This window comes from Silene latifolia, chromosome 2, assembly GCF_048544455.1.
Source record: "Silene latifolia isolate original U9 population chromosome 2, ASM4854445v1, whole genome shotgun sequence".
Taxonomy (NCBI): Eukaryota; Viridiplantae; Streptophyta; class Magnoliopsida; order Caryophyllales; family Caryophyllaceae; genus Silene; species Silene latifolia.
This window is the reverse complement of record NC_133527.1, coordinates 177158259-177170812: the sequence shown is the minus strand read 5'-3', so window position 1 is coordinate 177170812 and position 12554 is coordinate 177158259. Positions and strand designations below refer to the sequence as shown.

Genomic DNA, 12554 nt, shown 5'->3' with positions numbered 1-12554 from the left:
AAATAGGTTCATTCGAAAAAGGGGAGAACTTATATACCTGATGTATTGATGACATGTTATAATATATATACTCATGTACCTTAAAGAATTTTTCATATTATTTTTCTCTCTCTAGATATAACTCATATGAGCAATCTTTAATGTAAGAGTTGTTATTTTAGCTAAAAGGTAAAGAATGCAAGGTTGATTTAAAATTGTTGGAGGTGTAAACCTTGATGGGTATTTAGAATAATTTAATCCCTTTTTAATTGACGAGGTTTTGATGATGTGTTAATGGTAAAATGTATTTCGAGATGAGTTGAGTCTCATCGAACTAAATCATGGTCAATGTAATAATGTACTCTATTGCTCTATGACATGGATATCTAGGAAAATTGAAATATAGGATTCAATTTATTCGGTAAGTGGAAATCTATGTGAAATTTTAATTTTTACATACAACCAAACAATGTTTACAAACTCACATAAAAGGATACTACGGAATATAAATTATAATTTTGTGGACATTGGAAACTCCATCGTGACCTAAACGACCACCATAATTGTGTTCTGTAACTGACTCAATGGTTTAATTCACTCTATTGTTTCATTAAAGTACAACTTATGGAGTAATTTACTTCTAATGATCAAATATTCATATTCAGCAAACAGAAAGAAAGAAACCCAAAAACATAGAGAAAGATACTATTTTTATTTTTGGGTGTATTAATAAATAGTTATTTATTTACATTTTTGGAAGTTTTTGTGGACCATTTTTCATATGCACGTGGGGTTATAATTTTGTGTAGTTTAAATTCACTCATTTTTTTTCTTGGTCTTTATGTCAAAAACAATAGATAACTATTGATCAGCACTGATAGATTATTAAAATAACATAGAACCCAATACAAGAAAACAAGAGAACAATCAAGAATTCACGTAATGACGTAAGTGCTAATACAAATTGGATATCTCATCGTATAATATTGTACATACGTATATACTTTATAGTTTATAATTTATATATTAATAAAATAAGTGACATATAAAATATAATAGAGTTGTGACTTGTGACAAATTTTACTATTTTATCATAGGAATTTATTAGGAGAAACAACAAGTATTTTTTTAAGACGATACACCAGTCTTAAGAAGAATAAAACGGGTTAAATAATACCCGGAATTTGTGCAGGAGAAAAGGATATCCTCACCAAAATGCCATCAAGAAAATTGACAAATTCAAGAGCTTTGCCGAAGCACATCACCACGACCAAATTTGGTACGACGGTTGCCTAGACGATCATCATCATCCTCACAATTGTTCCGAACCGCGGTGAGCTCGTGGGGAGACCGGTCCAACGCGAGCCATTGCTCGACCGTGAATAACTGTTGAGCGCACCCAAGGTGTGGACCCGTGGTCGTGACCTCAACATAATTACAATACCAACCATGGTGTTCACCCGAGCCATCGGACATAAGCTTCATGGAACACACGGGCCGGTCTAGGCACGGTCCACTTCCCGTGAATATGTCAAGGTTACCTCGTTCGTAGTAGTCGTAGCCTTCGCCCATTATACCACCCCAAGCTTCTAAGTCCTTGATTAATACTCCGTCTCCATTGTCGCCGTATAAGGCTAGACTTATGATCGAGTCTGTCCCGGCGCTAAACGTCTTGCTTGTTCTAACGTATACTGTGTATACGCAACTGTTCTCGTCACTTTGTAGGCCATTGTTTTCATTTTTTTCATTGATCAATTGAGCAATCTGTGACTAAAAGGTTAATTAAACTTGATCAGAGATCTCGAGTTAGAGATAATTTGAAACAACAATGTTAAACTCAAGGGAACACACAAACTTTAGAGAGACGGTCTTTCAATAGTGTTATGACCTAATGCTATCTTATTTGGTTTAAAACCGAAGTAGATAAGATGTTGCAAACAAAACGAATAGGGATTTTCTACCGAGTACCTTTGTGTTTTCCGGATTTCTACTGGATATGCTCGTGTTTTTCCGAGCATATCCAGTGGGAGACGGTCTCTCTGGACATGATAAGGGGGGGGGGGGGGGAAGTTATTTAATTTCTATATTTTTCATGTCACGTCTCTCAATAGTTTAGTGGGAGACCAGACCTATTGGTATCTTATCTTATTTGGTTCAAAACCGAAGTAGATAAGATGTTGCAAACAAAACAAATAGGAATTTCTGCCGGGTATCTTTGTGTTTTTTCGGATTTCTACTAGATACCCTCGTGTTTTTCCGATTCCTTCAAGGTACCCCTCGGTTTTTTAAAAATTCATCGGTACCCTTAAATTTTATAAATTGTTCATAGAATACCCAAATTAATACAATTTGAAATTTGTGATAATAGTTTGACAAATTATTGCCAAAAAATTAATAAAAGGTGCATAAACTAAACATTATTTAAAAAACAAATTAACGCATTTTGGGTATTTATAGATGTGCTCATTAAGTTTAGGGGCATCTGTATTTTCAAAAGATGAGGGTAACACGTAGAATTCAAAAAAATACAACATATAGAAAAACTCAAGCAAATAAATAGGCTACAATGTATGGAGTAAGTCGGTATAGAATGAAATGAAGGATATGTGAAATCGATATCCAAGTAATTTGTATCAATACCTCCTTCTTAACCATTAAATATATAACCAAGTTAAGTTTAGTATAGTAAATGATAAATGAATGAACTTACATCACTTGTGGAGAGAGCAACACTAGAAAAGAATAATAGGATGATGGAAAGATTGACCGAGAAATGCTTGATTGCCATATTAATTTTTCTTATCTCAATTTTGTGATGAAATATGAAAACATGTGTTCCACAAATTTGGAGGAAAATAATAATGGAGGGAATGGTATTAATACTATTACGTCAATTGCTGTCCCTGTCTATACAATTTAATGATTTATGGTACAATTCATATAACAAATAGAGTATGTGTTACACAACGTTTTCACCTAGAAAATGCAACAAATCATCATTGACTTGGCAAGCTGTTCGGCTTAAAGTCGATAATTCAAATTTTTATATGAGACGGTCTCATTATCAACATGATAACATTATTACGAGAAGTCAGGAATGATCCAAACTATTGTTTGAATTGATTTGTGGTTAAATATGTAGGTGACATTTGTAATTAAACTAATTTTATTAAAAATGAGATGATCTTTGGAAAAGCTTAATGAAAACCGATACGGAGAGTATTATTTATGTGTTGGGCCAATGAAATTTTTATACGAATTTTAAAGGAGTTAATTATGTGATTTGATAACATCCAGCTTTTAGCTTGTGATTTGGTGGTTGATACTTGGTAGATGAGATGTCCAATTCATAGTCAAATGAGTTGATAAGTTTACAAATAAATAGATTCCGTAACAATAAGTCTCCCTTTAGACGACACTATCCGTCTTAAGCTTAAAACGAGTCAACTATATACCACTTATGTATATAAAAATAAAAATATATAGAAAAAAGTAATATTTATTTATATACACAAATACTATGATGATTTATAGAGTATCCCTCTAAAATGAGAATTTGTGATTCCGTAATAGATTAGGCCAGAAAAATCAATACGGTGATGGTAGATGGTTACAACTTACAAGTGTACGCACTTGTTTTATATCAGCAGAATATGTTGCAAATGTTGGATTAACGAGCTATTTCATTCATCCATATCAATCATTTGTTTACTTTTTTTATTTTTTATAAGAGGGATTTTAATTAAAAATAAACCAATGATTGGAATCGAGGTAATAAATTTACTGACTAGCTATCAATTATGTTGCGAATTATATTTTATTTTAATCTATATAACATTATTAAAAGGCTAGTCTAAAAAAAGCCACGTAGACAATGCCACATGCAATAACAATGTGACTTGACAAACTAATATGACATGGATTATCAATTTATTATTATATTACATTAATTTAATTCACTTATTTCTTTTACAAATCCATCCATATTCTATTAGCTTTAAACTTAATTAACTAAAAAAAAACTACAATAAAAAAATACGCATTAATTATAAGTTAATAATTTCAAGATATTTCATATGGAGTAGTATTATATATATTTGAAATAAAAACGAATACATGAAATTAAGAACGAAGAAGAATAAATGAAGTTGAAAAAAAAAAAAAATTGTACCTATACAATATAGTTAAAAGGTTACTAAAAACATTTAATTTTGATTCACATGCCGATTTTTTATTGGTGATGGGGCATATTCTGCACCCGCTGACCAAGTCAACATATTGACCAAGGTCAAAGCTAAAAGACAACAAGTCAAGAGAAAAACAGCCTAACCGACAAGGTCTGTCGGCCTGTCACTTGGGTCTCGGCTTGGCAACTAGCCGGGCGAGAGGCATATCCGTGTACTCACATCCAGTCCCCTCGGCATGGAGTCAACCAGGCCCGCCGGCCTGTCATGGGTCCCTCGGCCGAGGGTAAGATAGTCTTTCCACATGCTACGCCACTTGGCCACTTGGCCACTACGTGACAAAAGGTGAAAGTCTATAAATACTCCACATCTCTCATTTGAGAGGAGGATCTAAAAATCTGGTATAAACTCCCTTATCTCTCTATAATGTACTTTGCCAAGTTAAACATACAACTTATCTCTCTAAGTTTACTGACTTGAGCGTTGGAGTGAGTACGTTCGGCCCCAAGCCGAGCCCTCAGTTTGTTCATCTTTACAGAAAAGAGCGAAAGGAAGAGACGAGCAACGACATCATTCTACAAACTCAAGTGGTCATAATCCTGCTCCGGAATTACATCCGGAACAATTGGTACATACTAATTCATCTATATTGGTTACTTGATTATTATACAATATTATAAAAGGCCAGATTATGTATTAAAAATTTATCTTTAAAACTGTCACATGCTTATAAGTAAAAAAAATTAAAAAAAATATTAATTGCAAACACAAAAAATAAATTAATACAAACTCTTTATTTTCCTCTCATAAATTTGGTAATTAATCTACTTATTTATTTAACCTTTAATTTCTTTTATTTAATAGGATGGTTTTCCGGTTTTCTCTCACCATCATTATAATTTGTAGTTATCATAATTTTTTTATCTCCCTTTTAATTCACAAAATCGTTCCCCTTCCCTCGAATAAATTGAATAAATTGTTGAATTTAATCAATAATTAATAACAAAAAGTTTCCTATATAACTATTATAACAATCCTAATTTTCATTTTTATTCAAAAAGTTGGAAGGTAAAGTATACATACATAGATAATTAAATGAATTCTTTCGCTTTTTATTCTTATTATGTTTTAAATTTATTAATAGTAAGAATGTTATTTAGTTATTGTTTTTGTGTTTGTACTGAAATTTCAGGAAGATGGGATACTCAATTATCAATAACATTGCATTAAATTTATATCTATAAATATTATTAAAAGGCTACCCTTAAATAACCAATTAAGTCCACGTAGACAATGCCACGTAGGATAAAAAAAGCCACGTAGACATCGCATAACCCAAATGCCACACACACATTCATACCTAATTACACCGTCTCTTATCATCATTGTTCCTACCGACAACGACAATCCCCCTTTTTCCTCTCACTTCATCAACCGGCATTAATTTATTATTACGTGATATTAATTTAATTCATTTATCTAGAAATTAATTTAATTCACTTATCTATAATATTAAAGATATTATCTATATTCTTAAATGATTTTTGTATATTAAATACATTGTTTTCCAAAATTTATGTAACCCTTAGAAATTTACATTTTAATTGAAACTTTTGTGATAAAACATGTTAATAAAATCTATAAAATATTATTAAAAGCTTAGCCTAAAAATGCCACGTAGACAATACCACATGGGATGAAAAAAAGCCACGTACACAATAACAATGTGACTTGGCAAACGAAATGACATGGATTATCAATTTATTATTATATTGCATTAATTTAATTCACTTATTTCCTTTAAAAATCTTCATATTCCATTAGCTTTAAACTTAATTAACTAAAAAAAACTACAATAAAAAAATACGCATTAACTATAAGTTAGTAATTTCAAGATATTTATATAATAACATAAAAAGCCGACATTGAGTAGTTAGTGGAATGACACATGGCGCGCAACATTTACATGTTAGATCAATTTTTTATTTTTTATTTAAAAAAAAATAAAAATAGAAAATGAAAAAGCAAAGTAGTAATCAATAGACTAATTATTCATCGTATTTAAACACTTTCATTTACCATGCATTATTCCACTTAATAATCATTATTTAGTGATAATTTTTTTATATTCTACCGTTATGAAAAAATTTCACATATAAAAGAAAATAAATTGATAATATTCTAGCATATTCCTAGCAAAAATAAATTAATGAAAAATTAATGAAAAGTAACATAAAAAGCCTAGATTGAGTAGTTACTAGAACAACAACTCAACAAGTGACGAGCTACATTTACATGTTTGATCAATTTTTTATTTTTTATTTAAAAAAATAAAAATAGAAAATGAAAAGGCGAAGTAATAATCAATAGACTAATTACTCATTTTATTTAAACACTTTCATTTATCACACATTATTCCACTTAATAATCATAATTTAGTGCTAATCTTTTTATATTCTACCGTTATGAAAAATATTTCACCTATAAAAGAAAATAAATTGATAAAAATTCTAGCACATTCTTAGCAAAAACATATTAATGAAAAAGTTTGTTTATTTTCACCTAATTATTTTATTTGATTTATTTTTCAAAAATTCTCATATCTTTACTTTGTGGTGTGTAAGAATCAAATGGACAATAAATAAAGAGATAAGAGAGAAGTACAAGAAAAGTGGAGAATTCGACATGCATTTGTGTTATATAGTTTGCTTTAGGCATTGTCGAATGTATATAAAGATACTTGAGATCGTCGACGATTGAATATAATCGTCAGCGAATGGTGGTCAAACTTTGGTGAAGGAAATCATCAGTGAATTACTGACGGAAAAAGGCTGTTACTGAGTAACCCGCGTTTTCGTAGTAATATAACTTGACTAAATTGTAACTTTAGTTTTTTAATCTCTTTTCAATAGTGATAAATTGTTTTGCGGATATTTTTAATATATTCATCAGTGTTAATGTGTAATAAATTTATTAACATTGATATTAACAACAAATTACAAATATGACTAGGGCAAGTTGGTGTAAATATAGTATTCTCTATATATTTAATTAAGTTGGTTAGATGAGTAAATCTACATTTTTATTATGATTTGAATACTAATAAGATGAGATATGATACATTTGATTTTGTCTTCTTATTGTTGCTTTGATGATAAGATGGCAAAAGTACATTGTATAAATTGATTTGCGATAATCTGTTTATATTAATTCTCTTAGTGTAATTACTAAATTTTATCCCAAAACAACATAATACTAATGAGTAGAATATCTTTTTTACTTTTAATTTTCAATGTGAGAATGGATTTTATTTTATCTGATGGGGCATATTCTGCACCGCTGACCAAGTCAACACACTGAGCAAGGTCAAAGATATCCACAGCAAGTCGACGACTTAGACAGCCTAGCCGATGCAGCCCATCGGCCTGTTAGCCAGGGTCTCGGCGCGACAACCTGCCAGCCGGGACACATACCCGCGTACTCATATCCAAGACCCGTCGGCCGGCCTGCCATAGGTCCATCGGCCGAGGGTAGAACGGTCTTTCCACCTGATAGCCACTTGGCCACTACGTGACAAAAGGTGAAAGCCTATAAATACTCCTCAACCTTCATTGAGGAAAGGATCCCACAACTTAACCTAAATACACTATTCATCTGGTAATATCTCCCTTATCTCTCTACAATACATATCTAGCCAAGTAACACAGCTTAATCCTTTAAGTTTACTGACTTGAACGTCGGAGTGAGTACGCTTGGCACAAAGCCAAGCCCTCAGTTCGTTCATTGTTGCAGGAGAGGCCGAGAGGGACGATAGAAGCAAGAAGGGTTCAACTCAAGACATTATTCTACAAGCCACGGGTGGTAACGATACTTGCTCCGGAATTACACCCGGAACAATTGGCGCCGTAAGTGGGAAAAGACACTAGAAGCTAGTCACATTCATTCCCAAACAAAAATATACACACAAAAAACCCACCCAAAAAGCTAAGAAGATGTCGAAACAACAAGAGGTATTCGTGACGATTTAAAACCGAATTCTACCAAGATGATACCGTCCATAAATGCGAGTCGTGCAACCCTCCACCGGCGGAGTAATCCAACCGAGTTCGGGATGCCAATAATACCCGACACGCCGGAGCCGACCAACCAGTCACCATCATGGGACATGTGGTTGACGTAGCAAAGCCGAAAATGCTCCCGGACCTAATCGCATGTACGCCCGCTCACACTGTCACGCCGACAAGAGCGGCGGAAATCGTCCGGGAGACCAGGGCCCAAAACGTGACTCCGAGAAATTTGAACGGAGCACTAGGAGAAGCCGACCCAGTCAAGACGCCGGGGGAGCCCAAAGTGGGCGCGGTAGACCTAAGTCCTTCCCGCACTCGTGGGAGGACAGCGTCCCCGCCGCACGAACGAGGCTTACCCCAAGGGAGCCGAGAGGAGTCCGACTCGGCGAGTTGGAGAAGAAGTCCGAGTCGAAGAAGGAGCCCCTCCCGCTACGGGGAGGAGCCGGGTTAGGGATGCAAGGAGCCGATCGCCGCGTGTCGTTCGACACGTGGTTAGGCAACCCCTCAACGCCTACGTCCTAGAAGTCCCGGTGCCGACTAAGCTCAAGTTGCCACCTCTGTCATACAAGGGAGATAGTGATCCAGCCGACCACGCTGAGGCTTTCGAGTCTTACATGTCGGTATGGGAGCAGCCCGATGAGGTCTCAGTGCCGAATTTTCCCAACAACTTTGCATGGGATGGCTCGGAGCCGGTACAAAGGGCTTCCCGATGGCTCGGTGTACTATTACGCCGACCTGAAGGGCGCTTTCCTAGCCCATACTCTGCAATAAGAGAAGGGCCGTAGAGACATCGACCTCCGACTATCGACGGAGGGGGCGAGTCTCTCCGGAGCTATGTGAAGAGGTTTGATGGAAAGGTCCAGCAGATTCGAGAAATTAATCCCGAGCCGGCGGCCTTCGCGATGAAGGGCCTCCCAAGGGGAGCCTTAAAAACGAGCTCATCAAGAGCGGAGGCACGGGCTTGGACGCCGCAAGGAAGTTGGCCGACCAAGCCATCAAGGTGGAAGACTATCACAAGACCTGGTAGATCCCGCGAAGCCGAGCACTCGAAAAAGAAGAGTCACAGAGCGGGGCGATCGGGACGAAGGACGCCGCGACAACAACGGTTCGCGGTCCGATGGAAGACGCCGTGAGAATAATAGATCACGGTCGGACAGATCCGACCGGAAGCAAGACTCGGCGGGCGCCGGTGGAATTCGAACGTACCACCGGAGGCGGTATAGTGATAAAACCCCTCTCGTCGTATCGGCCGCCGAGGTCTTCGCCCGAGCAAAAATGAGGGCCGGAAGTGGGAGAGACCCCCAAGCCAAAAAGTGACGGTGACACGAGCCGATCTTGTGAGTACCACGGCCACACCGCCATTTAACCAACGATCGCCGCCATCCGAAGAATGCCATAGAGGAACCGATCCGGAAGGGAAGCCTCGGCAAGTACGTTAAAAGGCCAAAAGACCGACGCCGGCGATTCAGATAAGAAGTCCGTCTTCGAGCGGATAGGAGTGATTCATGTTGTCATCGGGGGCAACGAGAACGGAGGGTCCGCTCATGGGCACAAACGACACCTAAACGAGCTATATCAGGCCATCAACTTTGTGCCCAACTCAGGGATCCCCTCTGCAAACATCCCCGATATGACTATTGGAAGAAAGGACTACGAAGGGGTCATCGCCCCTCACAGCGACCCGCTTGTAGTCAATTTGGACATATCCAACCACCTGGTCAAGAGGTGCCTGATTGACACAGGCGCATACACGAACATCATGTTTAGAGAGTGCTTTCTCGGCCTCGGCCTGAAGATCAAGGACTTGAGCCCCTGCACCAACCCCTATACGACTTCTCTCGGGGCCGGCCTGGTGCCGGGGATCAATCGACTCCGGTGACGTTCGGCGAAAAGAACGCGGCTAAAAACGTCCTAGCTGAGTTCGTGGTCATTGACGGCTCGTCCGCCTACAACGTTCTCATAGGCCGAGTCACCCTGAGCGAGGCCGACGCAGTGATGTCCATCCGGGCCCTAACACTGATGTATGTCTCGGACCGGGGGGAAGCGCATAAGCTCGTCTCCAAAAACGAGAAGGATGAGGTGGTCAACGTCCAGATAGCTGCCCGAGGATGCAACATGCAATCCCTCAAAGAGGCGAAGAAGTCCGAAAAAGGAAAAAGCCCGTCCTTACGGCGGGAGGGCGACCTCATGGATACAACTAGTGGCCGATCGGGAGGTGCGCTGTGATGAGCCATTAGGGCATTGGTAATCTCGTAAAAATTTATGTAGCTGCGGAGGTGTCCAAAATAGCTGTGGACACCCCAACGCATGTTTTTACCTAATGAAGAACCACCCAAGCCTTCCATCAAAGCAAAATTTTCCCATCGCTTATTTATCGAGAAATGTACGCCGCTCACACTTTGTCATACCGACAAGAGCGGCAGTCTCCATCAAGAAATTAGCGCCGTCGCAGTCACCCCAAGTAGTAGACGCCACGGCAGTCACCCGAAGAGGTAGACGCCGTCGCAGTCACTCCAAGTGGTAGACGCCACGTAACACGCTATCGAGAAACAGACGCCGCTCACACCGTCATACCGACAAGAGCGGCGCTCCATCAAGAAATTAGCGCCGTCGCAGCCACCCCCAAGTAGTAGACGCCACGGCAGTCACCCGAAGAAGTAGACGCCGTCGCAGTCACTCCAAGTGGTAGACGCCACGTAACACGCTATCGAGAAATGTACGCCGCTCACACCGTCATACCGACAAGAGCGGCAGTCTCCATCAAGAAATTAGCGCTGTCGCAGTCACCCCAAGTAGTAGACGCCACGGCAGTCACCCGAAGAGGTAGACGCCGTCGCAGCCACTCCAAGTGGTAGACGCCACGTAACACGCTATCGAGAAACATGTACGCCGGTTCACACTCGTCATACCGACAAGAGCGGCAGCTCCATCAAGAAATTAGCGCTGTCGCAGTCACCCCAAGTAGTAGACGCCACGGCGCTACCCGAAAAAGGTAGACGCCGTCGCAGTCACTCCAAGTGGTAGACGCCACGTAACACGCTATCGAGAAACAGTACGCCGCTCACACCGTCATACCGACAAGAGCGGCAGCCTCCATCAAGAAATTAGCGCCGCCGCAGTCACCCCAAGTAGTAGACGCCACGGCGCCACCCGAAGAAGTAGACGCCGTCGCAGTCACTCCAAGTGGTAGACGCCACGTAACACGCTATCGAGAAATGACGCCGCTCACACTGTCATACCGACAAGAGCGGCAGTCTCCATCAAGAAATTAGCGCCGTCGCAGTCACCCCAAGTAGTAGACGCCACGGCAGTCACCCGAAGAGGTAGACGCCGTCGCAGTCACTCCAAGTGGTAGACGCCACGTAACACGCTATCGAGAAATGACGCCGCTCACACTGTCATACCGACAAGAGCGGCAGTCTCCATCAAGAAATTAGCGCCGTCGCAGTCACCCCAAGTAGTAGACGCCACGACAGTCACCCGAAGAGGTAGACGCCGTCGCAGTCACTCCAAGTGGTAGACGCCACGTAACACGCTATCGAGAAATGACGCCACACACTTTGTCATACCGACAAGAGCGGCAGTCTCCATCAAGAAATTAGCGCCGTCGCAGTCACCCTAAGTAGTAGACGCCACGCGATCACCCGAAGAGGTAGACGCCCGTCGCAGCCACCCAAGTGGTAGACGCCACGTAACACGTTATCGAGAAACAGACGCCGGCTCACACTGTCATAGCGACAAGAGCGGCAGTCTCCATCAAGAAATTGACGCCATCGCAGTCACTCCGAATGGTAGACGCCACGTAACACGCTATCGAGAAACAGACGCCGGCTCACACTGTCATACCGACAAGAGCGGCAGTCTCCATCAAGAAATTAGCGCCGTCGCAGTCACCCCAAGTAGTAGACGCCACGGCAGTCACCCGAAGAGGTAGACGCCGTCGCAGTCACTCCAAGTGGTAGACGCCACGTAACACGCTATCGAGAAACAGACGCCGGCTCACACTGTCATAGCGACAAGAGTGGCAGTCTCCATCAAGAAATTGACGCCGTCGCAGTCACTCCGAGTGGTAGACGCCACGTAACACGCTATCGAGAAACAGACGCCGGCTCACACTGTCATACCGACAAGAGCGGCAATCTCTACCAAGAAACCAACGCCGGCTCCCACGGTCAATCCGACAAGAGCGGCGATCACCCTCGTAAAGCGGATACCGCGACAGTAACGGCCATCGCACACTACACTCGCAAAAACAATCGAAGTGTCTTGGAAGCGTTGAAACACAGTTGAGATACGCACTCTAAAACGGCCCCGGCCAAGCCGA

The 12554-nt window shown here is 40.3% G+C and overlaps 1 protein-coding gene across 2 annotated transcripts; it reads right to left on the bottom strand.

Annotated features, from left to right (window-relative positions):
* Positions 1 to 929: 929 nt before the first annotated feature.
* On the bottom strand, positions 930 to 2864 carry LOC141643457 (PLAT domain-containing protein 3-like). 2 transcript variants are annotated; one of them, XM_074452628.1, is made up of 2 exons: positions 2690 to 2864; positions 930 to 1743 (listed from the first exon to the last, which is right to left on the bottom strand). In XM_074452628.1, exons 1-2 carry the CDS (start codon positions 2765 to 2767, stop codon positions 1219 to 1221), a joined length of 603 nt encoding a protein of 200 aa, XP_074308729.1. In that variant the 5' UTR covers positions 2768 to 2864; the 3' UTR covers positions 930 to 1218. The 2 variants fall into 2 exon arrangements, with proteins under 2 accessions (XP_074308729.1, XP_074308728.1); XM_074452627.1 differs by having other exon boundaries at positions 930 to 1749; positions 2690 to 2852.
* Positions 2865 to 12554: the final 9690 nt, after the last annotated feature.

Coding starts and splice junctions, on each gene's coding strand:
- LOC141643457 (XM_074452627.1), bottom strand. CDS start 2,767: ATGGCAATCAAGCATTTCTCGGTCAATCTTTCCATCATCCTATTATTC. Junction 1,750..2,689: donor TTGCTCTCTCCACAAGTGAT/GTAAGTTCATTC, acceptor TTAACCTTTTAG/TCACAGATTGCTCAATTGAT.